We start from the raw sequence: 23984 nt of genomic DNA, 5'->3' as shown, positions 1-23984 counted from the left end.
CCCCAGCGCCGCTTCCGGCCGTTCGAGCGAGCGGCGGGAGCGGCGCCTCAGCAGCGCCTCAGCAGCGCCTCAGGGACCTCCTCAGGGGCCTCCGGGGCCCAGGGGGAGCTGCTGGAGGAGCCCGGGGGGCTGCGGGATCCCTGGGATCTTTGGGAGTCTGCAGGAGCCGCGGGCTGAGCACTGGAACTGCCGGGGCTGGAGAAACGGCGACTGGTGCTGCGGGGCTGAGGGAGCCGAGGGGTGTTGGAGAGACTCAGACGGGGCTGGAGGAGCCCAGGGGTGGCTGGGGAAGGCCGGGGGAGCTGGTGGGGCCTGTGGGGAGCCTGAGGAACGAGGGCTGGGGGAGCCCCAGGGGCTGGAAGAGGCAGGGGGTGTGGAGGAGCCGGGGTGAGAAGAGCCATGAGGGGGTTTGGGAGAGTCATGGGGGGGTTGGGGGAGCTGGAGGGGCTGGAGAGCCCGGGGAGCCCCTCAATGGTGTGCCCTGAGCTCAAGGGTTGCTCTGGGGTAGCAGGGTAAATGTAGGCTTAAAATATGCCACTTCCCCCAGCAGTTCCTGTCAGCAGGCAATTTGAACTCAGTAAAACTGAGTTACATGAAGAGCAAAGAGGAGAGGGGGAAAAATAAAGCCGTGTGATTTGTTTTTCTTTAAAGCATTACAGATGATTTGCATCATAGAAAAGTGCAGAGAAGCCTTTCTTGCTTTGCCTTTAAACTTGCTGCTGGTATTTGAGCTCAGAATATTTTTCTCTATGTTGTGCTGGAGTATTCCAGCTGTTTGCAGCTTTCAGGCAGGATGCTCACACACGGCCTCTGGATGTGATATTCCATCCCCTGTTCTGATACTTGCACAAACTGCTGCCCTGTGACCCATTTCCCTTCATACAGGAAGGATTTAATTAATAAAGACTTTTTCTTTCACAGTTACTGCTTTCAGCAGCCAGACTGGTGGATTGATTCAGTGACCCAGCATACAAGTATTTATCATCTTTGGAGAAGCAGGCACTGCAAAGGCCTTTCAGGAGAGATGTGGGCTGAAAATGGCATTAGATTGTTGTGCTGGTAAATACAGGTTGGAGATGTTTTAGAGTTTTCAGTGGTTATTCAGTGCTTAAGAATAGAGATAATAAATACAGATTTTTACAGGAGTAATACTGGAAGAGTGGTGGGAGCCAAATACAACTCCTAGGTTATGAAGCACTCATAGCTGTGCAGGAAAGAGCCTGGTAGGGAACGTAAAGACCTTTATTCCACCTGTGGAAAGGAGTAGCTCAGAGATATCTTTGGTGTGTTGTCAGGCAAAAGAAAATCATTGATCCAACCCCCTGCACCTCTTTTATTTTTTCCTCCTGGATTCTCCTGAGCTGGCCCAAATTCTGTTTTCTGTTACTATTATTAACTTGAGAAGTCTCATCCTCTTCCCTGGTTTGTGCCATGTGGTGACATGAGCAGAACCAGCTGCAGGTAACACCTGTGAGTTCTGTTTTCTGCCAGAGCACAGTTCCCAGCCCTCAGCCCCTGCCAGCACCAACACTGACTGGTGAATCCAGCTGTGAGGATGCTCCCAGACCAGCCCTGGGTGCTGGGAAAATGTGCCTGACATTTTGTCAGGATTTGGGTGTTCTTGGGAATCCTGGGAGCTGGATGTCCATTAACCATTGACACTCAGCTCCTGGTGTCTCAGAATAGCTCAGCTCAAGTTGCTGCTGACAGAGCTCCAAGAGAGCTGCCAAGCAGGAGATCTGTGACCTTCCAAAGGGAGCCCTTGGGCCCCAGGGCACTCCTAAGGACTGAATCCCTGTGATCTCCAAGGAAATCCGGGATCTGGGTTCTGATGGTGTGCCTGGGCCTGTGGATCTGTTAGGAATAAATCATCCCGGCCTGTGGCAAACTGCTCCTCCTGCCTCTTGATTGTGGCTCTGGAGGAAGGATGACACTTGTTATAAATGAAAACTCCAATTTAATAATTAAAGAAAATGTATTAAATGTTCCAAATATAAATTTAGAGAATAACAACGAAAAGCCACTATCAAAAAAAAAGGGTCGGTGCCGAGCTCGGGTCTGACACAGCTTTGACTGCTGTGGCAGAGGATGCTTCACACCGACTGTCCCATCTGACCATTTTTAAACGATATTTCTTGCCCGAGGCAGAGTCCCTTTTCTTCCTTTTCGGACTGCAAGTATTCATGTGGAGTTCTTTTCTCTGTGGCAAATTGAACAATACATATCTGAGAGTGATCCAATTCCTGGAATTCTTATTGAGATGTATCTCCCTGATGGCTCTGGCTATCTTAGTCTCAGATATTTATCGAGTATTTATCGCCTCAGGCCACCTTATGGATGATCCATCTCCGGGCTGGCCACGTTCATTTGCTTGTAAATTAAGTCCTCCCTCCCTTGTCTGGGTGGTCTCCATCTTGTGTTGCATTCCCTGTCGCTTAAAAACTTACTAGAGTTTGTCTTAACAGTATATAATTATAAAATATACGACAATTTTATTTATTGTCATGTATTATTTATTTATGTCATGTACACATTATATGTGTACATGAATTATCATGTACACGTATAACAACAGTGACATCCTGCCTGCAGTTCAGTGGGAAGACAAGGGCTTTGTCCCGGGAAAAGGAGCTGGCTTTGCTCGGATATTTCCAAGCATCTCACTCAGGCAGGTGTGTGCATTGTGTCACACCCTTCACCTGTGAAACAGGGAAATCTGAGAGACTGCCCCTACTCTGTCTGCCCTCAGATGGGCTCAGGATTGGCTTCCTTACTTGGGAAATGGCTTATTATTCATATTTCAAGTTTTCACCTGTCACAAGCTGCAACCTTCAAGGTTGTGGCTGCAAATCTGTGGTTCTTTCAGCCCCTTTAAGCTAAAGACTGACAGGTACCTTTGTACCTGAGGAAGAACAGACAATCCTGTGTCCCTCATCCACAGGAAGGTGATGTGAGGACTGTTCTTTGGGATGCATATTCTGGATAATGAACCTACCTCTGCCAGAAATCAAATTCCAGATGTTTAGCCTGTGGTCCATGACAGAAACACCACAGGTTCCTTTTTCAAACACTTTCACACACCTCGCCTCAGCTAAGTAAGAGAGGGGCTCACAGAACGAGGGCTTCTCTGTTGTTTTGCAACAACATGGCTGGGAGATGTCTGTGTGCCTAAAGATCCAGGACTGCCATGCTGACACAGCTCTTCTGAGGCATGAAAGCAGCCTTCCAGCCCCAAAAATTGGAGAAGGCTCAGCAGAGTGCCCAGGAAGGGCATGCAGCATCTCAAAAACTTCCATATTCCAGACAATCACAGAGCCATCCTGGGAAGCTGCCACCAGCAGCTGGCAATCAGGACCAAGTGCCATCGCTGTGACACACAGAGAGGCAGGAGAGGCTGCTCTTGCTGCCACAGACAGAAAAAGGACATTTTTGAGCTTGTTTATGTGCTGTGTTTCCCCAGCTGGAACCCCAGGTCCTGTCTGAACCCCGTGGTCTGTGCCAGGAGCAAGATTAGGTTCCTGCAGACATATCTAGGTCAGTGTGTGCTGTTGTTGTCCTGGCGACTAAATGACCCACTTTCTCCTCATTTGTGGAAGCAGCTGCCAATGGGGCCAGGGCATGGACAGCACAAAGGCACAGCACCTTCCTCCTGCCTTTGTCTCCAGGCTGGGCTCCTACAGAAACTGGGCTTTTCTCCTCCAAATTTATTGTGCTTCTTGCAGGGAAAATCCCTCCTTTTGTGAGCCCCACTCTTTCTTGATAGCTGAGGTGAGGTGTGTGGAAATTTGAAAAAGGAACCTGTGCTGTTTCTGCTGCCATGGATCACAGGCTGTGCATCTGGAATTTGATTTCTGGCAGGGGCAGGTTCATTATCCAGGATATGCATCCCAAAGAACAGTCCTCACATCACTTTCCTGTGGATGAGGGACACAAGATTGTCTGTTCTTCCTCAGAAGAACACAATCAATTCTTCCTTCCTGTTTATCGTGTTTCTTGCATCTCATTCATAACAGAGGGATAATTAGAAATATTGTTGGGTTGTATCTGCCCCAGGAATGATCCTACCTTTGAGGAGAGGTGAGATCCTACACACAGCCCTGTGAAGAACTCCACACAGTGGGATGAGCACAGGGTAGGGACAGACCCTGCAGCAGCTCAGGCACTGCTCCACAGCCACCCCACGAGCTCCAGGTAGGAAGCACCAAGGCAGGCAAGAAGCCTGGCCAACACTTCTGTGTGGATTATCCTCATCCCTGAGAGGGCAGAGACAGAAAACCTTTTAGGACGTGGCTCTGGTGAGCCTGTGAGAGCAGCCATAGCTGTATTTTGTGGTGTACAATGTGAAATGAGCTGAGCTGGCCCTGTCTGGTAAGATAGGGGTGGCTCAGTGTAAAACTTGAGAAATGTAACAGTGTGGATTTTTCCCTGAGGAAACTTGACCCTTCAGTTATACCCCTGAGACTTTGTGTGTTTATTCTCTTGGTTCAGCAGAACTTTCTCCCTTTCTAGAGCCAAACAACTCGAGGAAGCCACACGGCACTTGTGCAGGTGTCTGAGCCTCCCCTTGTGCAAGGCTGAAACCTCTGGGTGTGGATTTTTCTTTATGGCTGTCACCAAAGTGCTTCAAGGGCACTGAGCTGGGCTGGGGAGCTCTCAGGGCTTAGGAGGAGTGAGCAGAGGATTTGAGACAGAAGCAGGGAGCTGGTGCCAGCCTGCAGAGTGACACCCTGCGCTGTCCCTGCTGGTTGCTATGGCATTTTCATTTCTGCTTCTTTGCAAGGGGGATTTGTGGTTTTTCCCTAGTTACTGAGCAAACCTCAGCAGTATGGAGTCACTACTAATGTAAAATCAGTGATATGGGAAAAATTAAGTTTGATTTTTAGACAAGTCTAAACAGCAGCAGTAGAGAATCACAGAAGGGTTGGAAGGGACCTTAAAGATCATCCCATTCCAACCCCCTCACATAGGCAAGGACATGCATCTCTAATTGCCAGAACTCTGCAAGAGACACTGAGATATTCCAAATCTCTTGCTACGGATTTCTCCTGTGGAAAACCTGGGGATTTTGGACCATGGATGACCCAGTAAACAACTTGGTCTTTCAGGACAAGTAACCTGATGACTGCAGGTTACTTGCTGCAACATTTCAAGCCTGTATTCTGCCACAGAAGGATCCCCCATGTTTCAGTAGCCTCTTTTATGCTAGAAATTCTGTGCAAATTAGTATAATTAGGATTAAATTACCCCTGAAGTATATCCAGTGGAATTTATACCTGGCACTTTTTTTCCAGTTGAATACAGAAATGAAAATATGTAAACCCTCATGTCCAGGTGTTTGAAGGTGATGATCCACCTAAATCAAGCCACCTCAGCCTTGAAATCCAGACAACTCAATCATACAAATGCACTTGATTCAAAATTTCTAGGAAATTGGTATAGCAGTGTTTAACTTTTGAGGAGATGGAAAATCTATGAGCACTTTGGGAGTGTTTTTTGGTCCATCACACACATTTTGATGGCCTTTGGACAGGACAGAAAGGAAAGAAGTGATTTCCCTCAAACATTGGGCCTGTGCCTCTGGATGCACCTCCAGGAGAGCATCTCTCTCCACAGCCAGGTCTGCACGGAAGGATTTCACCTCTCAAGTCAGGAATGTGAATCACAGAATCATGACATAGAATCCTGGAATATCCTGAGTGGGAAGGGATCCACAGGGATCTCAGAGCCCAACCCCTGGCCCTGCACAGACACCCCAACAACCCCACCCTGTGCCTGGCAGGGTCACAGGGAGCAGCCTGGTGCTGGATGCAACCTCTTAGGACAAGGGGTGGAGGACAGGACCCAGGGAATGGCTCCCACTGCCAGAGGGCAGGGAAGGATGGGATCTGGGGCAGGAATTGTTCCCTGTGAGGGTGGGCAGGCCCTGGCACAGCTGTGGCTGCCCCTGGATCCCTGGCAGTGCCCAAGGCCAGGCTGGACAGGGCTTGGAGCAGCCTGGGACAGTAGGAGGTGTCCCTGCCATGGCAGGGCTGGCACTAGATATGTTTAAGGTCCCTTCCAACCCAAACCAATCCAGGATTCTACGGTTAAAATAAGAACATGAAAACTCTGCATCAAGACATTTTGGATTGCTTGGTTACAGAATACAGCACAGCAGCATTGATCCAGAAAAACACATTTCTTCCACCTTGCTGCAGCAAATCCTCCAGCCCATTTTAAACCCCCACACTGTGCTGTTGGCCAGCTCAGCAGTGAGAAAGAGCCCTAATAAAAGGCAATTCTGCTCCCAGGGAAGCTTTTCATACACAGTCGAGTCTGAAATTCTTACACTGCTTCCCCTGCTGTGCCTTTTACAAGAGAGATTCCCACTTTCCAGAAAAATCTGTGTGACACCTTTTAAGTGATGCATTCACTGAATTAAATCAAACAGCCAGCCAGGGACAATTCAGATAAATTAAGAAGACAAAGCAAATAGAAAGAAATTAAGCACATACATGCACACAACCACAAGCACGAGAACTCTTTGCTAGCAGCCTCTCCTGTTCACTGATACACAATATTATGTTCATGGATACTTTTCATACATACAAAATTAAAATATACAGAATATATATAAATAAATGTAAATATAATTATAATTATTTAAATATATTTATATATAAATAAGGGGAATTTCCCAAATAAACGGAATATAAATAAATATGTATTTTTATACAACAAATATAAAGGTGTGGTTTATCATATTACATTAAAATTACTTCAGAACTGACATATTCTCTCCCCAGAATTGTGTAAATTTTCATGGCATTACAGAATCATGTGATAAAGTAGTACAAGAGGGAGTGCTAAAATTAGGAAGGGGAATGGCTCTGCCTGCAGCTTTCCTTGGGACTGGCCTAAGTGAAAAATGATCACTGATGAAGCCTGTGCCAGTCAGAGAGGAAAGAACTCCCTGGGGTGGGAATTCTGTCTGCACTGCTGTCCCACAGGGAGCCAGGCTTAGCACAAAGCCCTGGAATAATTCATTAGCTCTCACCAAGACTGCAGGAGTTAAAGGAAATTCTTGTGTCACTTTGCACTCCAGCCCACAGGAATTCCAAACCTTCCAGTGAGAGAATGGGTTTAATTTATTGTCTTTGAAAATCTGATCACATGTTACATCCCTCATCCCAAAACTGTTCCCAAAAATGCCTGAGGTCCAACACACCTTGGATAGGTGTTGTAGGTAAAACCCCAACACTGTCTGTGCCCTTACATGCTGACTAATCTTAGAATCATTCATGTTGGAAAAAAACCTCCAAGATCACCGAGTTCAACCTTAAATTTCAGCTTCTCTGCAGTTCTCATGGATTCCTTCCAGAAGCTGCAGCTCCAACTGCTCTGCAAACACAGATCTCTCTGCCTGGCTGGAGACACCTCCCTGTCCAAACAGCACGTTCACCACTCTGCAGCCACTGCAGGAGATCTGCTTTGCTCCTTCCCTTGGGAGGCACTTTTTTTGTGGAATTGAGAGCCCCTCTAAGCCTTTATGGTTTAAAATGGAGTCTGAAGGAATGATTTTCACAAGGGGGAAACTGAGTTTTGTAATTCCCGAAAATCTGAGTCACTGCTACCCACTGCCAGTTGCCACTTTAGGAGCTCAGTCTGGCAACTGTGTCCCAGTGGGCAGAGGAAGTGGGAAATATTTGAGCATTGTCCAAGAGGAGAAGTTCACAAACGCTTCTTGCTGTTCCAGCAGTGGATGGCAATGCAGCGTGTGTTGTCCAGATTTTGGGAAAGCCTCGTGCCTGGACAGGCTGGAAGTGCACAGTAGTGCCTGGGCTGAACGTGGCTTTGCTGCCAATGCCATTAATTCCTGATTTCATGCAGAATTCTGCCACCCCTGCCCCCTCCTGAGGCGCTTTCCCTCCCAAATGAAGCTGCAAACTGCAGCTTCCCTGCTGAGCAGCTGTCTCACCAGAGCTCCAGGACTTTTCAGCTGATTTACCTGAAAAAAGCTGAGCTGTTAAAGACCCAGACCAGGCTGGAAAGGAAGAGGAACCATCTTCCCACAGAGATCCCAGTGTGTGGCTGGACTGAAGCTCCTGGTGCTGTCCAGGCTCCCCAGTGTCTCAGATTTCTCCTTTCAGGGGAGATGAGTGTTGGCAATGAACACCAGTCTGTGGTGCCTCTCTCCAGAACGCTGCCTGCTCCTGGATTTAAGGAAAGCCTGAGAAAATTTCTGCTACTTTGACAGAAAAATGGTTGGCTGGAACTTCCCTGCGTCCTGGCAGGATCCATCTGTATTTGAAGAGGACAAATATCTCTATAGCAACCACTGTTTGTCACTTGGGCTCTTCCTAAGGTGCTGGGTGTGCTCCTTGTCAGGTGCTGCACACCTGAGGTCCCCTTGGTCACCACCCCTGACTATTTTAGAAACAATTGTCTCAGTATTTTAGCACCAGCACCATGGATGGTTCAGGCCCCCTGAGCCATTTAGAGCAGGTTCCTCCACACCCAGGCAGTCACAGTGTGCCTGTGCCCTGCCTCTGCCTTCTGGCAAGCTGGGCAAGAGAGAATTCACTAAAAAATGTTTACACTGTGCCCAATTATGGCAACATGTGGAGTGGGGAACCACCCCCAAAAGAGAAAAGATAGAAAATAAGAATGTAATCACATGCAAAAACCCAGCAAGACAGAAATTAGAAGGGGAGAATAAAATCACCCTTCCTGAGGGATACTACAGCTGGCAGCAGAATTCCAGAGGCAGGAGCTGGCTGGCTGCTGCTCCTGGCTTTGTCAGGAAGGGCAGGACAGCATCCCTGGCTGGGGGACCCCTGGCTGCTGCTGCCAGCAGGGACCAGGAGGGAAAACTCATCTTTGTGCAGATGCCCTTGGGAGGCAGAGGGAGAGAAGGTGCAACCCCCTCAGCAGGAGCCCTGACAGAGGAGGGGTTTTCTTCCTGCTCGCAGAGCATCCTGCGGTGTGACCCTTCCAGGCTGCATTCCCAGCAGCTGCAGCTCCACTTCCTTCCAACCTGTGCTCCTGAAGGAGTTCAGGATAGCTCTTCCCAGAAGGAATGCTGCTTTCCCCACGTCCTGTGCAAACAAAGGTAGTGCTCTGCCAGCCCTGCAGGTTCCCTCACTCAGGGCCACTTTCTGCTTCTCACGAAAGCCCATAATCTAGAATTTCTGTGGATTTTTGCCTTTTTCAGGAAACTGAACTGAGCATGTGAGAGACAACCAGTACCAGCCAGAGCAGCTGCTGTGCTTTTCCTGGTTCTCTCATGAAATGAGATTTAAGAAGCTGGTATCTATCCCTGGCTGGATCCCTCTGGTATACAGAGGAATAATTAATGAAAAATTAGTAATCTACATTTATGGGCTTCTTTTGCAGACAATACCTGATTAATCTCCACAGTCATCTACCCAAATAAGAGGAGATTAATTGACATCTTAATCTGTCATAAATCAAACAGGCAGGGAGCCTGACAGACAAACAGCACAGAGCCTACCTTAGTGTTTAGCCTACATTATTCTAAATCTAATTTAAGCCAACACCAGGACTCTGAAGATGGATTTTAAGGCTGCATTTCAAGGCACCACAATCTGGGATGTGTTCCCTGATCTCCCACTGCATCTCCCTGCCATTGTCACCGATTCTTGTCACGCACAAAGAAAATCAGCTTCCCTCGCTGCTTCGGGCACCAGGGGACGGTGGCACCAGAGGTCCCCAAGCCTGCAGAGCTTTTTTTGGAAAGCCAAGCCCTGGCAGCTCCATGGAGGAGCACCAGGGGCTGGGATAGTCGGGAAGCAGCAGTTTGCCTTCTGCAGGAATGCCCAGGCTGTGCTGGGGTTTGGGGGAGGTCGCTGTGATTTGCAAATCAAAACCAAACAATGTCAGACAAGGAAATCTTCTCCGGGGACATTCTGGATTTCCTCGGGCTATAAAAATGTTGAAGCCTCTAAACATCTCAGACCTGTTTTCCTGCATTCCAGGGCTATAGCCTACCTGTACCCTAAGGCTAAGATGGAATCACCGTCTCACACCGATTCTTCCTGACATTCACAACTCCTTAAAAAAAAAAAAAATTCCCTTCCCAAATTCGCTTTTGGCAAGTAAAGGAAGCAGATAAGGAAACAGAAATGGCACTTTTTCTAAAGGAGAAGGTGTGAAAGATGCAAATGCACAAGCGTGAAAGACAGACCAGGCTCCAAGGTATTCGTGACTGTTGATCTTAGCACTATCAACATCTTTTTGTCGCAGATGTCATCACAGAGGTGAAGTGAGTAGCAACTGTGACTCAGGATGGCAGCGTGGGCTCCGGCATGACGGGAGCCGATTTCTCTCTCTCTGCTGCTCCTGAGCCATCAGCCCCCAACAGCTTGTGCACAGCCTGCCGCCTTCCTTCCGAGCAGCGCTGAATTCTTAGCCGCCAGGTAATTTTGTGGGCGTTTACCAAATCATGTTGATGTCCGATGAAATTCAAACCCCTTTAAATGGCATTTCCTTGTTGGGCACGCAGGATGAACCAGATGCCTTGGGGCCGATACTAAGAGCATCCTAAAGGAGGAAAATATCCATCCACTGTGCAGAATGTTTGGCATCAACAGCATCATTCCTCCCGTTTTGAGTGGTTTGCCTTGTCTGTGTCCTGTCTTCCTGGATGGAAGCAGCTCACCCTAAATCCAAACTACCTTTGAGACCTTTCTGCAAAGTATTGTATATATGTATATTCTGATTTCTCGTTATTTCGACAAAGAATTAAAATGTCTTGAGAGAAAAATCTTTGCTGCAGCAAAAACCCTGGGTATCTAAGGCCATAGGAAATGCCATTTTATCCCAGATTTACCTTCCTTAGAATCCTTACAGGAGCCAGTTACATCCTCTAAAGAACAGCACAAGAACCATAAAACAGAGAATCATAGCTAAGGGCCAGATAAAGCCGTGCTCCTCTGAAATACATAAAGCTCTAATTTTTAATGCTTTTGTGTGCCCTTAAAGCACCAGGAACAGGCTGCAGGGAGGAGCAGGCATTTGGCAGCTGATCACCTGGCAAGTGTTAAAAGGAACAACTTCTGTACAGCCAAGGTAACATCCATCTTTATCCTCTGGGTCTTTCTGCTTTGCTGGATTATGTAATTTGTTTATTCTTTGGACAAAGCGTGTAACAATGCAAATATTGGCATCAATAACAAAAGGAAAAGTGGAAACCAAGAACACCAGTTGTTCTGGCTTGGTGCTCTTGCACTGGTTTTGCCCTTTCTTATACAAATTGAAATTCTTCCCTTTGCCCTCCTCTTTTTGCTACTTCATTTACTGTGAAGAATTATTAATGCTCTGTGTAAAATTATCCTCCGGGTTTCTTTGGGGTTTTTTTTTTTAAATTACAAATACATAAGGCCTGTAGAGCTTTCCCTATCTGTGGAGCTGATCTGCCAGGATGGAAAAGCTGCAGGCACCGGGAAAGGGAAACCTGTCAATCCACATGAAATGCTGAAACAGCAACTGAAACATTTGCTTTTCCCAACAGGCACCCAGGGCCTCTTTGAGGATTAAACCTACTGCTAAATTTAGCCTGGTCTCACTGGAGTCAGTATCAGAAGTTATCAGATCAGGACATCTCTGGAGGGAATGACGTCTGTCCCATGGAAGTCTGAGCCCCTGAGCCTTGGCAGGCTCCTGTCCTGCAGCAATTGGGAATATTCTGTGCAGCCAGAGACTCCAGAGGCATCGTGGGACTCTTCAGAGGATGTGAAAAACCTGCTCTCATCAGCCTGTTCACTGAGCAAAATAACCCTGAACTGAAGCCACAGGCAGGAGAATGGTGAAGCCACCCAAAACACTGTGATCCATTATTTTCTGAGCTGTTTTTTTAGTGCAAGTCTTTCACTGACCTTTTCCATTGGTGGATCATACCAATGGAAATTCCCTTTTCCAGTGCAATTTACACTATTATTTGCTCTAAATTAAAGAGTGATTATGAACATTCTAAGAGTTAAATCTGTCGGGGAGACAAGAGAACCCCTTGAAAATATAAACAGGCTTTGCAGATTCTTGTTTGGGTCGACTGGCTGTGACACGTTTTCCTCATCACTTCCACCTCTGAGCTGTGGAAACAAATGACTCCATCCCTTTAGGAAACACCCCACTCCCCTTTTCTGTTTGGAGCAGAGCCTGAAGGAAGGAAGTGTCTGGAAAGGTCAGGTGAGGCTTCCAGAGGTGCTGGAGCAACCTCAGAGCTGCATTTTCAAATCCCATTTTTGCTTCTTGGGATGAAGGACACCAGGCTGGAATTGTACCAGACTGGCAGTGCTGAGCCATGGAAATTCAAGACAAATTCCACCTCTCTCACTGGGAAAGGCTTCACTAAATGGAACTTGTGATTCCTCTGTGGCTGTTGTCTTCTCAAATCTAATCCTGCTCCTGTTGGGTACTCTAAAGGTGTTCAGATCTTAAATTATAGCCTCCTTTGGAATATTTCTTCTCTCTGTGTTTGATTAGAAGCTGTGATTTGACTCAGTTTGACTTGATTCAGGGTCCAAAGACTGAAGAGCAAAGACTGCACTCAGCAGTGAATATTTAGCCACACTAAATATGCACTCGTGCAGAGAATTTTGATTTTTTTTTTCCAGTTTTAAATCAGTTTTAAATACTGATATTCCACATAAATATGCTGGAAATGTGTGTGTGTATATATTTACCAGACACAGGTGAATGTCATCCTCCCTCTTACAGTGAGGGAGGAGGGCAGTTTCCTTTCCACAAAAGGAAAAATAGAGACAAGTGGTATAAACACCAAAGGAGGCAATTCCTTTTTCAAGGAATAAGGAAATTTCAAGGAGATTTTCAAGGAAATAAGGAAATTTCCAAATTCCTTCCGTGAAATCTAAGGATGTCTGCTCTGAGAACACACCACAAACACCTTTTACTTCCATTTAGAACATATTCAGACACAGCTGTAAGACATTAAGTCTGATCTTCTTCAACCAGAATAATTTTAATAATTTTGTCCCCAGGTCCTGGTGCCACAGAGCTCCTGCATGGCTGGGAAGGGTAAAACAAACACAGAGATTTCCTCAGGTGCCACTGGACAATCAGAGTCACTTCACGATTTTTATTTGTTGACAGCTTTTATAAAACAAAATTCCCCTTGGATCAGACATCTCATAAAACATTTATTCAGTCTCGTGCATGCTCGTGCCACATCAGGTTCCAGCAGAGCAGCATCTGCAGGACCAGACAGTGGAGCTGAAAGCAGAATTCCTGCTTTCTGCTGAAGGGGAGGGAAACTCAACATTAAGGCACTGTCAAACCCCAAGCCCACACATTTGACCTTTCCTACTGGCTTGCACACAAGGAGGGTTTCTTATCTTTAATCAACTGTCAGTTGCAGTTTTGAACAGGGACACACACACACAAACCCTCACTTCTCTTCAATCCTTCTTCCATTCCCAGCTGCAATGGAAACAGCAGCAAACCTCACTGCTAGGGATGGAAAATGCCCAGTGCTACATCCCCAGGCTTGCCACTCTCCCTGGGGTGATCCCAGCCCTTGGAAGATGCCATTTATAAGAATCAGTTCTAAGAAGAGCTTTGAGCTACTCTAAAAGCCAGTGTTCACTAAGCAGAACACAAATGAACTGACAGACCCCTCCTGAGCCATGCAAGGCAGTTCAGATTCTTTACTCCTTGGGCACAAGCTGCATCCACAGCCCAGCAATTTGGCCCGAGGGGACCTACAGAAGGTAATCAGTATTTTCAGCTGATGTGCTTTTATCAGTCCTTTAAAGTAGTTTTTCATCAGCTGGTGTGAAATGCCCTGCTTTAGCCTTTCTATGTGAATTTAAGAATATAGGAAAGGTTTCTTCCTGCACCCAGGGATTGTTCAGGGTGTCCTGGAGCACATCAGGATCACTGCAAACCCAAACCAGCACGTGGCTGTGGGTTCAGACCACAATAAGTTCCAACTGAAATGTCAAAAAAAAAGCCAGATTCAAGATTCAGGTCCATGACTTAGGTGCCCTGGCAATTATAAATAAATAGTAATAAATACTTACACTCACACACACTCTTCTTGTATCCCACAGGATTACAAACAAACCAGAGCCATGCTTCTCCCCTGGTTCAATAGGATGAGGTTTCGGGTGGGACTCAGTAACAATGGGCAGCAATGCCACACACAGCCCAGGATAGTGACAGTGCCAACACATGGCACTGGGAGCACTTCACAGCTTCAGAGCTCTTGCAAGCACAAATTAGTGTCCTGACCATCAGAATCAGAGGGAACTGAAGTGAACAGGGTTTGGCTCGGCCAAAGGCCATGTCCTTATTGCATTTAAAATATCACAACACTTGGAGATATGGCAGGTGTGGAAGCTGGGAAAAACCAGAGCAGGCTCATACCAGGCCATTTAATTTCCTCGAGTATGAAACCTGATTTCCACATTGTGTCTTAACAGTTTGCTGTTATGGCAGACACTGAAAAGGTCAGTGAAAATTCAAAGTTGCAGGAGCACAAACCATTCCCCCATTCATAAATAAACACAGTGAAAGATTTTACATCAATCGAAAATGCTGCATCAGATTTGCTGACAGTTTGGGAAGTGGCACCCATTTACCACCCTGGCACAAACCTACAAATCCCTGAAAATCTGATCAGAATAGAGAGGCAGAGACCAAGAAGCAAGCAGCAGCACAGAGAGCAAAAATGAAATTCAGGGACCCAGCTGGCAGTGTCCTGGCTTCCACCTCTCCTCTGGAGTCTGAGAGAGAAGGACTGGAGCATAAAGGAGGTCACAGGTGGCTTTGAGACTCAGCTCTGGAAGAATTTTCTTGGCCTATTTTCTGCGCCGTTGTTTTTTTATTCAGCTTTTTTTGCCTTCCGTTTTCTGGTGCCTTCGTTCAGCTCCTCTTTGGACTTGGCAGGAGGAGGAGGAGGAGGGTGGGAAACCTCGTGGTGGTCGTGGTGGTGGCTTGGGTGGCCACTGGAAACAGAGCCAAAGATCACGGGGCAGATGAGGTTTTCCAGCGGAGCGAAAGGTGAGGCGTGGGAGTGAGTGGCCGTCATGAAAACCTGCCAGGCAACAGGGAGCACTCAGAGATCACACAGAGCCAGGAAATACTGACCAGGGAGCATCCCACTGACCCCACAGAAAGTCCCTGCTGCTGCATGACTCGAGGCACAAGGAGCTGCTTGTGTGATGGAGAATTTAGCATTGAATTTTCTGAGCAGATCCCACAGCCAGTGAATCCTGTAGTGGCTCAGGAAGGTGAATATTCCCACTTGAGGTTCTGTAATTTGCTGGCAACAAAGCTGCTGTAAACTTACCTTGCAGACTATCATGAACATGGTGAAAAAGAAGATGAGGTTGGCTTCAGAGATGGGGAGCCAGTGGGTCTGCTGCAGAGTGAAGAGGACTGTGCCATACAGACTGGCCTTTGTAGGGCTGGAAGAGAAAGAAAGAGGTTTTCTGGAAGGTTTGCACCCAGCCCTGACTGGTTCTTTCATTCCATTCTTCATCTGACTGGGAATTTCCAGGCTGCTGACTTACAAGGACATATGAAGAATTTCGTTTGTTTCAGGCTTCCAGACCCCACGCAGCAGCTGCTCAAAGTTCGACATCAAGGCCACACCAGAACCTGTGAGGCAGAGAAACCTGTCAAAGAGCTGGAGCTGCCACAGCAGAGGGCTCTGGATCCTCAAGGGGACAAAGGGTTCTTCACATTTCCCCAAATTTAGAAGTTAGCCTAAGCCAAGAGAGGAGGGCAAGCGCTTTCCTTTCTACCAAGTGGATCCTGATGCAGGGAAAAGGCATTTGCCTCTTGCAGTTACTGATGCTCAAGTGCTTGCCCCAAACACAGCCTTAAAGGAAAACTGACTGGCAGAACCCCCTGAAAAGACAGAGGTGAGGTCAGAGATCACAGGAGAAAGAATAAAGAACTCCTGACTCCAGTTCTTCAACCTCTCTGCGAGGCTGCACAAACGCCTGCACGGTGAGAAGCTGCACATCCACATCCCCTCCCTGCTGCTCCCCTGAGCTGCCCCCAGCCTGTCCCAGCCCTCCTGCAGCCTCTGGAGCATCTCAGGTGTCACCTTTGAGCCATCCCGTGGCCATCATCACGAACCACCCGTGGTGGTAGAGGTGGTGGGCGTGGTGCACCCCGGCCGCGATCTTGCGCACCCGGACCACCTCCTTCATGGCCACGAAGATGAGCTTCACGGGCAGGAAGCTGACACACTTGTAGAAGAGGTTCATGGGGCAGAAGAATATCAGGTACCTGCAAAAAGATCACAGATTTGTTCTGATCTGGGATATGCAAAGAGGGGTAGTGTGGCAGGCTGAGTTAGGGCAGGTGATGGGGGTGAAGGAGAAGAAAAATCTAAAAATAAAATATTCCTAATTTTATAGCTAATCCTAAAAGGAAACCAGCATGCAATGAAGCCTCTCTCTAGCAAGAACTGAGTGAGCCCTCAGTAATTCAGAGAACCCTCACTACTAATACTCCATCTTGACTAAAACCCAATAGTTCTAATTCAGAACTTTTTAGAAGTTTGTGTCTTGTATGGTCCAGAAGCATCAGCTCATACAGAACAAGAAGCTACAAATACTGAAATGCTATTACAGACAGAGGACAGATTTCAAATACTCTTTTTTCCAGAAGACTGCCATATTTTTCAGCTCTGAAAGAAAATCTTTCTCTTTATTTTCTCAAGTATAGAAGACTAGACGGCTGAGGGATTTACTCTGAGACTTCTGTTCATGAAAATCTCAGTCACAATGTTTCTCAACAGTGCTCATTCTGAGCACCTACAACCCATACACACTGGGGAAGTTAAAGGTTCATTTGTGCACATTTCACCAACACAACGAATAAAATGCCCTCAAAACCTTCAGGATGTGCCACCCTTTGCTCTGTGGGATCCATGGGTGCTGCTTCTCCTGGCCCAGCAGTGGCTGCTATGAATAGAAGTGCCTCAGCCCAGATAATCACAGCATGAGGCAACTGGGCAGGGAAACTGGAACCAGAGCCAGGAGTGCAAGAGCCTCAAAGACAGCCTCAGCCCACCTCTGCTGTCCCCAGTTAATCCCAGTGAGATCAGAGCTGAGAGCATCTCAGAACATCTCCCCCCACACCTCCCTGCAGCTCGTGCCACATCAGGAGGGCTGCAGGGCACTCACCACACTGCTGTGGCCAGGATGACACTGGAGTTGTGGCTGAAGTAGGCAATGGGTGCCTCTCCCAGCAGCAGGTCAGCCAGGATGTAGCTCCCAAAGCAGTGGAGCATAGCACAGAGCCAGGAGGCAAAAGGGCTTTTCCGGGACATCTCCACAGCTCCTGTGAAAAAAATTGGGAATCACGGAGTCACCGTGACTGCCAGGGACCCTCAAGGCCATCTCAGTGAGAAGATGGATCTAGCAGTTAAGCAGGAACTTCAAGACCCAGGAAGAGAGAGGCTCGAGGTGCATGTTCTCCCACAAAGAAACTCAAAGGAAAGTTTGTCAAACAAAATACAAAAGTGTGAAACCCAAACAAGTACCAGAGATGGCAAAGAAGTGATCACACCCTGCAGACCCCCCCCAAAGGTCTAGTGTGAACAGTCATTAGAAGTCTATGAGCTGGCTGAGAGATTCTGTCCTTTATTCTGCTACCAGAAAGAACATTTTTTTTCCCCTTGAAATCGATGTATTTTTACAGTCTAAAAATAAAATGCATACTGGTACCATTCTCTCCACTGCTTCAACCTAGGTGCCCTCTAGAATTCATGTACAATCTGTTCAGCTTTTTCATTCATAAGATAACCTGCAAAAATAGAACAGGAATTCTTAATCTTTATTTGAGAGAAGAGGATTTGAGGGTTCTTCCCCGCTCCTGTACTAGTCTGGAAATACTTTGTGGGCTCCTCCCACAATCTGCTATGGCCTTTTTTAAAATTCCTGTAGCAATTTTCATCCACCTTTGTACTTTTTCAGGGAAACCTCCCGATAACATCAATTCTGTGAGGTTTTTTCATCACCTTAAACTGCTTCGTGCAGCACTTCAGATACAAAACTCTGTTCAGTGAGCAGACAAAGAGAGAAAATGCTAAAAATGTTATGCCAACATGATTACCAGGTACACCTTAAACAGCAGTAAGTGGATCAGCATGAGCCAAAGCTGTGAGTGCCCAGGCTCTTCCATCCTCGGGGACATTTGAACCAGCTGAAAACACAGCAGGCAGCGAGACAGCTGCAACAGCCGAGACATGAAACTGGTTCTATAGGAACCTGAGGTTTAGCTTGATACTTAAATTTAGTAACACTTGTTTTTCCTTGGCTCCACGAAGCCATGCTGTCTCCAAGGAGGAAAAAGGACGGTTCTGTCCTGACACTGATCCTCAGCCCATAACTGTGGGATGGGAGCAGTGCAGGAATCTGGGGAAAAGCACACCCCGGCCTTATCCAGTCCCAAGTGGATTCCTGGGCTTGCATATATTTAAAAGCTATTTTTGTGAGGGCTGCCTGTTAATTGTTCAGCTCAGGACTCCATGCTGGAAGGCAGATGGGAGCGATCAGGCCTGGAAAAGCCAGCACTTGTTTACAGGCAGTTTAATGGGAACAGCACATGGATTGTACGGCTCGGAGGTCGCACAACACGAGGTCTGAAAATCACTCCCGAGCCCGGGGTGGGTTTTCCCTTCAGTCACTGTGCAGTTACCGGGAAACTGCTGAAAACAGAGCATGAGGAGCGCACACATTGTCAAAAACAGAGGGAAGGGGGCGTTTGGAAAAGACCGAGGCACAGCCAGGCTGTGACAAAGGCAAAAGGTGAAAGCCAAGGCGCAGATCTATCGATCTGTGCAAGGTAAGCCCAGGAGAACAAACAAAGCAAGGTCAGCTATGGTTCCTGAGAACAGCTCAGGGCATGGTCCAGACGGTGGGAAAAACCAAGGTTTTACTTCCAGTATTTTTGTATATAAATAGGAGGAAGGTACTGCCACAAAAATATTCAAGCCAAAGGACCGGCCAGAAGCTCAACTCAGTCCTGGGGTGGCAGCCAAGTGACAGAACTCAAATACCTCAACGCTGCCGGAATCCAGCCTTAGACAAAATCCAGGATTATATCCCAAAATCAGAGTCACGGGCTCGTGGGGGTTTTTCCTGCTTTATCTCTAGACGCAGGAGCTGTGACATGGCCTGTGCCAGGCGGCAGAGAGGCACGGGCAGGTGCAGAACCTGTTGGTGCGGGGTCGGTGAGCGGCACCGGAGCTCCCCCCAGGGCCCCCCGGCCAAGGGCCGCACTCACCGGGCTCGTACTTGAGGTAGAGGACGGAGACGATGAAATAGGCGGTGTCGAACAGCGGGAACACCGGCAGCGCGGCGAAGGCGGCCGCCAGCTCGCCGAGGGGCAGCGCCTCCGCCAGATCCATCGCGGCCCCGGAGCGCGGCTCGGGGCCGGGTCCGATCCGCGCCCGGTGCCGGGTCCGATCCGCGCCCGGTGCCGGGTCCGATCCGCGCCCGGTGCCGGGTCCGATCCGCGCCCGGTGCCGGGTCCGATCCCCGCCCGGTGCCGGGTCCGATCCGCGCCCGGTGCCGGGTCCGATCCGCGCCCGGTGCCGGGTCCGATCCCCGCCCGGTGCCGGGTCCGATCCGCGCCCGGTGCCGGGTCCGATCCCCGCCCGGCGCCGCCCGGGCCGGGCCGCTCGCTCCCCGCCGTGTCCGGGCACGGAGCCGCCGCCGGGGCCGCGCAGGCGCCGCCGGCCCGGGCAGCGCCCGCCCCTTCCGCTTCCCGCCGGCCCGGAGCCGCCGCCGGAGCCATGATCGGGGACCTGCTGCTCTGCGGGTACCGGGGGCGGCTCGGCCGGGTTAGCCCGGCCGTGCCTGGTCCTGTTCCCGTCCCCCTTCCCACCCCGTTCTCCCTCCCCAGCCCGCTTCCCCGGCCTCACTCGCCTTCCCCATCCTTTTCCCTTCTCCATCCTCCTGACCCTTTCCCGAGGTCTTTCACCATCCTCGACTCTTTTCCCCTTCTCCATCCCCGTTCCCCCTCCCTACCTGCCTCACTCCTGTTTCCCTTCTCCGTCCTCCTGTGACCCTTTCCCCGTCCCCCTTTCCCGACATCTACCCACCCCGTCCCTTTTCGCTTTCTCCATCCCCGTTCTCCCTCCCCAACCCGCTTCCCCGGCCTCACTCCCTTTCCACGTCCTTTTCCCTTCTCCGTCCTCCTGTCCCGTTCCCCATCCCTCTTTCCCGACGTCTTTCACCATCCCCGACCCTTTTCCCCTTCTCCATCCCCGTTCCCTCTCCCTACCTGCTTCCCCGTCCTCACTTCCCTCTCTCTCTTCCTGTGCTTGTTTCCTTCTTCCCTTTCCCCTTTCCTCATTCCCCTTCCACCGTCCCCAATCCCCTCTTCTCCATCCTCATTCCCCTTCCCCGACCGTTTCCCCCCGTCCCTCTATCCCCATCCCCTCCCCTTGCCCCTCTCCATCCCCGACCTCCTTCCCTTTCTCCCGCAGGACGCTGCTGGTGAACGCCGGTGCCGTGCTCAACTTCAGGCTGTGAGCGAACCGGGAGGGCGGGCGGAGGAACGGGGAGGGTTTTTTGGGAGTTCACCTGCCTGACACGATCCCTCTGCCCCGCAGGAGGAGGAGGGACACGGAGGGATTCGGAGAGGAGCAGAGGGAACCCACCACCGGTAACGGAGGGGATGCGGGAGCCGGGCACAGCCCTGCCCTGGGCCAGGACACGCACAGAACGGGCTTTTCTGGAGGAAATCCTTGGCCAAACTGGAGTTTTTCCACCCCTTTTTGTTGGATGTGAATTGCTGTGGGGCTGGAATAACTGGTGTATTAACTTGTAAACTAAAATGAGAAGAAACACACAAAAAGCACATTTCTTTCAGCATTTTAGACCTGTAGGTGCCTGTGCTATAGAGGTGATGCTCTGCTCATTCCCCTATTGCCATTTCCACGTGGATCCATCTGTGTTGCTCCCTTGTATCTGTTTGCTGGTTAAAAATCCCAGAACACCTTTTTTGCTCCTCCCTTTTTAGCAGCGTGACCCCTTTTTATAATTTTTTGGTCATTTTGCCATGTATCCTTACAGAGTTGCACTGAACAGAGCATCCATCCTTCACCTACAACCTCAAATTTCAGTCTGAACTTTTTGTTGTGTTTTTTTTAATGTTTCTTTTTCCCCTCTCAGAGTTGCTTGTGATTTTCAGGCAGCGCTGAAAATCTGACTTGTCAGTTGTGTTTTTCATATCAAAAGCTTCTCCTCTTGATTTCTAGGCGACAATATCAGAGAGTTCTTGCTGAGTCTCAGGTATTTTCGAATCTTCATTGCCTTGTGGAATATCTTCATGATGTTCTGCATGATTGTGTGAGTAACCCTGTGCAGCATCTTCTCACTTGGTTACAGGAAGTCATATATTGGCACTTTTCTTGCACTCTTGTCACATCTGTCTCTCCCATTTGATTTTTCCATAATTCTTTTTCACTTCACTTCTTTATTTCAGTTTTCAAATACGGGTTGATCTCACCTTTTTTTGCTAATGTGGGCACCTGTAGTGCATGAAAACCACCTGTGCCAGCACCTGAGTCATTCAGCCTCAGGCAGAGTGTTGTTTGTTGGGGGTTGCTCAAATCAAACATCACCTGGGTTTAAATTTGGGGATGTTTTTCATTTTGGGGTGGGGTGGAAACCCACCAAGTAAATAAATCGGATAAATCAGCCTTGCACAGGTGTGGCTGTTTCTCATCTTACTTTTTTTTTGCATCCCCCAGGTTATTTGGATCTTGAAAGCCACCCATGGATATTAGAAGAGACTTTTGGCTGGGAACAAACTTTTCTAGGAGTAAAATATTCTGCTGCTCTCCAGCTGCAGCCCTGGGCCTGTGGGACACGCTCGTCCCCTCCAGGTTCCTGCTCTGCGGGGGCTTGGAGCCACAACCTTCACACAAATGATCTCAACTTCACTGAAAGGGAATTTTGACTTGGTTTCCTAAGCTCAGAGTGAGAGCAGGGGAGAACTGGAGCCAGTTTTAAACCTCTGCTTTGCCAGTCCAAACTGGGTCTGTGCCAGCTCGAGTTACCCCCGTCTGTCCAAGTCACACTCCTGAGTTCTCAGTTTTGTGTAAAAGTTGAGCAGAGTGTTCTTGTAACTTCTCACTATTCCATTCATTTCTTTGGAGGCGTAGAAAAGGAATATTCAAGAAAAAAAAATGCCATTCTCACCTTCTACCTATTTCCCTATTTTTCCAGAAAAAAAATGCTTTGTAAAATAATACTTAAAATAATTTTTTTTTCCTAAGCAATATGTAAAGGATTTTGAATGGGGAAAAATGGCAAAAATAATTCTCTAAGCAAATGTTAAGAGATAATTTTGGAATAATCTTGGATTTGGTTGAATAAAGTTGCTCTATTTAAGGGTAAAGTATATATTTGATGCCATGTTCATTCTGTTACATGAGAAATTGATTCTGTATTGGTGTATTTTGGGAAATTGTAACTATTCCTGTCATCTGCCTGGAGTCTTGTGTTATTTATAAGTTAGCCTCTCTGACCAACAGCTTTTCCCTGGAATCGCCAAGATCATTAATTTAAGAGAGTGCAGCGCTGAGTATCATTTAAATCAAACTGTAAACTGTTAGTGGGGCTTCCACAGCTTCAGTTTCTTTAGATGTTGAGGAGAAAGAGACCTGATTTAAATGATGCCCTGGCACAGGTTTTAGGGAGTATTTGGAATTTTATTTGGTAGTGAGATGCAAGTGTTGGACACCTGCAGCATTTTACTTGAGTTGCCCTCTTGGTTGAACTGAAGTTTTCACATTAATGAAACATGACAGGGGAAGGGTCATTTGATGGCCACTGTAATGAACCCAGAAAAATGTACAGACAGGCTCCTTCAAATGTGGTTTGAGCAATCCAGAAATATGTACAACCTTTGGTTAGATTTAAACATATTGTCTGTAATTTCAGTATATTTTAACCCTTTTCTAACTCTTCAGAATGAGACAAAAAAGTATACTGCCAAATACAATACCATTATTGTATTGTATCAATTATATTGAACCAATATAATTCTTGGAAAACATTTAGTGCTTAATCTTAATTAAACCAAATTTTAAGGGACGGGTGGATGTGGCATCACTGTGTGTGTGACCTATTGGACACCCCTGGGTTCAGCTTTGAGCTAGGGGGGTTTTTATTCTTCCTCAGAAAAATGGTAACTATGATCACAGGGAGTTCCACTGCTAAAGGAATGTAGTTTTATCACCCTGCACACACCGTGTGGCTCCAGAGTGGGCTGTCCCCAAAAGACTCCAGCTGTGCAAAAGTTGTGATTCAGCCTCGAAGCAGCTGCTTTAAAACAACGAAATCAGGAGTCAAATTTCAGCTGCTCTTAAATGCTGTGAGAAGTTTTAAGTGCTGCACTGATGCTTTGCTGAGAGGACCAGAACACCCCTCACACCTTCTTGCCCGGAGTGGTGCCCGCAGGGGGTTTATTCCCGTTATTTATTCCCATTATTTATTTCTCTCCGCAGGGTGCTCGGTTCCTCCGGGGCCGGGCGGGGGTCCCGGAGTGGCCACCCGGCTCCCGCTGCCCCTCCGCCGACACTGCCCCGCTCTCCCCTCACGGCTCCCCGCCTCGGCGCCCTCTCCTCCAGCTTCTTCCCGCTATCCCTGTGTCCCCCTGAACCGCCGTTGTCCCCTCAGCGGCCCGTTTGCTGTCCCCATGTCCCCCAGCGCCGCCCGTGTCCCCTCAGGGATCCTTGTCCGCTGCCCCCATGTCCCCCGTGTCCCCTCAGGGGTCTGTTTGCTGTCCCCATGTCCCCCAGAATCGTCGCTGCCTCCGTATCCCCTGAGGGGTCCCTGTTCGCTGTCCCATTGCCCCCATGTCCCCTCAGGGGTTCCTGTTCGCTGCCCCCATGTCCCCTGTCCCTTCAGGGATCCTTGTCCGCTACCCCCTGTCCCCCGTGTCCCCTCAGGGGTCTGTTTGCTGTCCCCATGTCCCCCAGAATCGTC

The 23984-nt window shown here is 48.4% G+C and overlaps 2 protein-coding genes and 1 long non-coding RNA gene across 6 annotated transcripts; 2 read left to right on the top strand and 1 right to left on the bottom strand.

Moving 5' to 3' along the window:
* The first annotated feature begins 10280 nt into the window (after positions 1 to 10280).
* LOC146765060 (uncharacterized) lies at positions 10281 to 11650 on the top strand. The gene is made up of 3 exons (XR_014950291.1): positions 10281 to 10418; positions 10984 to 11070; positions 11513 to 11650. It is a non-coding gene; the product is annotated as an uncharacterized LOC146765060 (long non-coding RNA).
* Positions 11651 to 13063: 1413 nt separating this feature from the next.
* TMEM38A (transmembrane protein 38A) lies at positions 13064 to 19451 on the bottom strand. 2 transcript variants are annotated; one of them, XM_021551902.4, is made up of 6 exons: positions 19267 to 19451; positions 17163 to 17319; positions 16076 to 16260; positions 15534 to 15621; positions 15311 to 15428; positions 13064 to 15055 (listed from the first exon to the last, which is right to left on the bottom strand). In XM_021551902.4, exons 1-6 carry the CDS (start codon positions 19388 to 19390, stop codon positions 14843 to 14845), a joined length of 885 nt encoding a protein of 294 aa, XP_021407577.1. In that variant the 5' UTR covers positions 19391 to 19451; the 3' UTR covers positions 13064 to 14842. The 2 variants fall into 2 exon arrangements, with proteins under 2 accessions (XP_021407577.1, XP_085418635.1); XM_085562509.1 differs by lacking the exon at positions 19267 to 19451 and adding an exon at positions 17706 to 17787.
* Positions 19452 to 19744: 293 nt separating this feature from the next.
* On the top strand, positions 19745 to 22484 carry SMIM7 (small integral membrane protein 7). Of its 3 annotated transcripts, none has more exons than XM_021551896.3 (5): positions 19745 to 19803; positions 20474 to 20515; positions 20600 to 20652; positions 21248 to 21338; positions 21743 to 22484. In XM_021551896.3, exons 1-5 carry the CDS (start codon positions 19778 to 19780, stop codon positions 21756 to 21758), a joined length of 228 nt encoding a protein of 75 aa, XP_021407571.1. In that variant the 5' UTR covers positions 19745 to 19777; the 3' UTR covers positions 21759 to 22484. The 3 variants fall into 3 exon arrangements, with proteins under 3 accessions (XP_021407571.1, XP_085418640.1, XP_085418639.1); XM_085562514.1 differs by having other exon boundaries at positions 19745 to 19825; XM_085562513.1 differs by lacking the exon at positions 21248 to 21338.
* The last annotated feature ends 1500 nt before the right edge of the window (positions 22485 to 23984 follow it).

Source organism: Lonchura striata, chromosome 28 (genome assembly GCF_050655825.1).
Source record: "Lonchura striata isolate lonStrDom1 chromosome 28, ASM5065582v1, whole genome shotgun sequence".
NCBI lineage: Eukaryota > Metazoa > Chordata > Aves > Passeriformes > Estrildidae > Lonchura > Lonchura striata.
Note: the sequence above shows the minus strand (reverse complement) of the source record. Positions and strands in the feature narration are given on the sequence as shown.

Coding starts and splice junctions, on each gene's coding strand:
- TMEM38A (XM_021551902.4), bottom strand. CDS start 19,390: ATGGATCTGGCGGAGGCGCTGCCCCTCGGCGAGCTGGCGGCCGCCTTC. Junction 17,320..19,266: donor CTACCTCAAGTACGAGCCCG/GTGAGTGCGGCC, acceptor TTTTTTTCACAG/GAGCTGTGGAGATGTCCCGG. Junction 15,622..16,075: donor GGCCACGGGATGGCTCAAAG/GTGACACCTGAG, acceptor TCTGCCTCACAG/GTTCTGGTGTGGCCTTGATG.
- SMIM7 (XM_085562513.1), top strand. CDS start 19,778: ATGATCGGGGACCTGCTGCTCTGCGG. Junction 19,804..20,473: donor GGGGACCTGCTGCTCTGCGG/GTACCGGGGGCG, acceptor TTTCTCCCGCAG/GACGCTGCTGGTGAACGCCG. Junction 20,653..21,742: donor GCAGAGGGAACCCACCACCG/GTAACGGAGGGG, acceptor TGCATCCCCCAG/GTTATTTGGATCTTGAAAGC.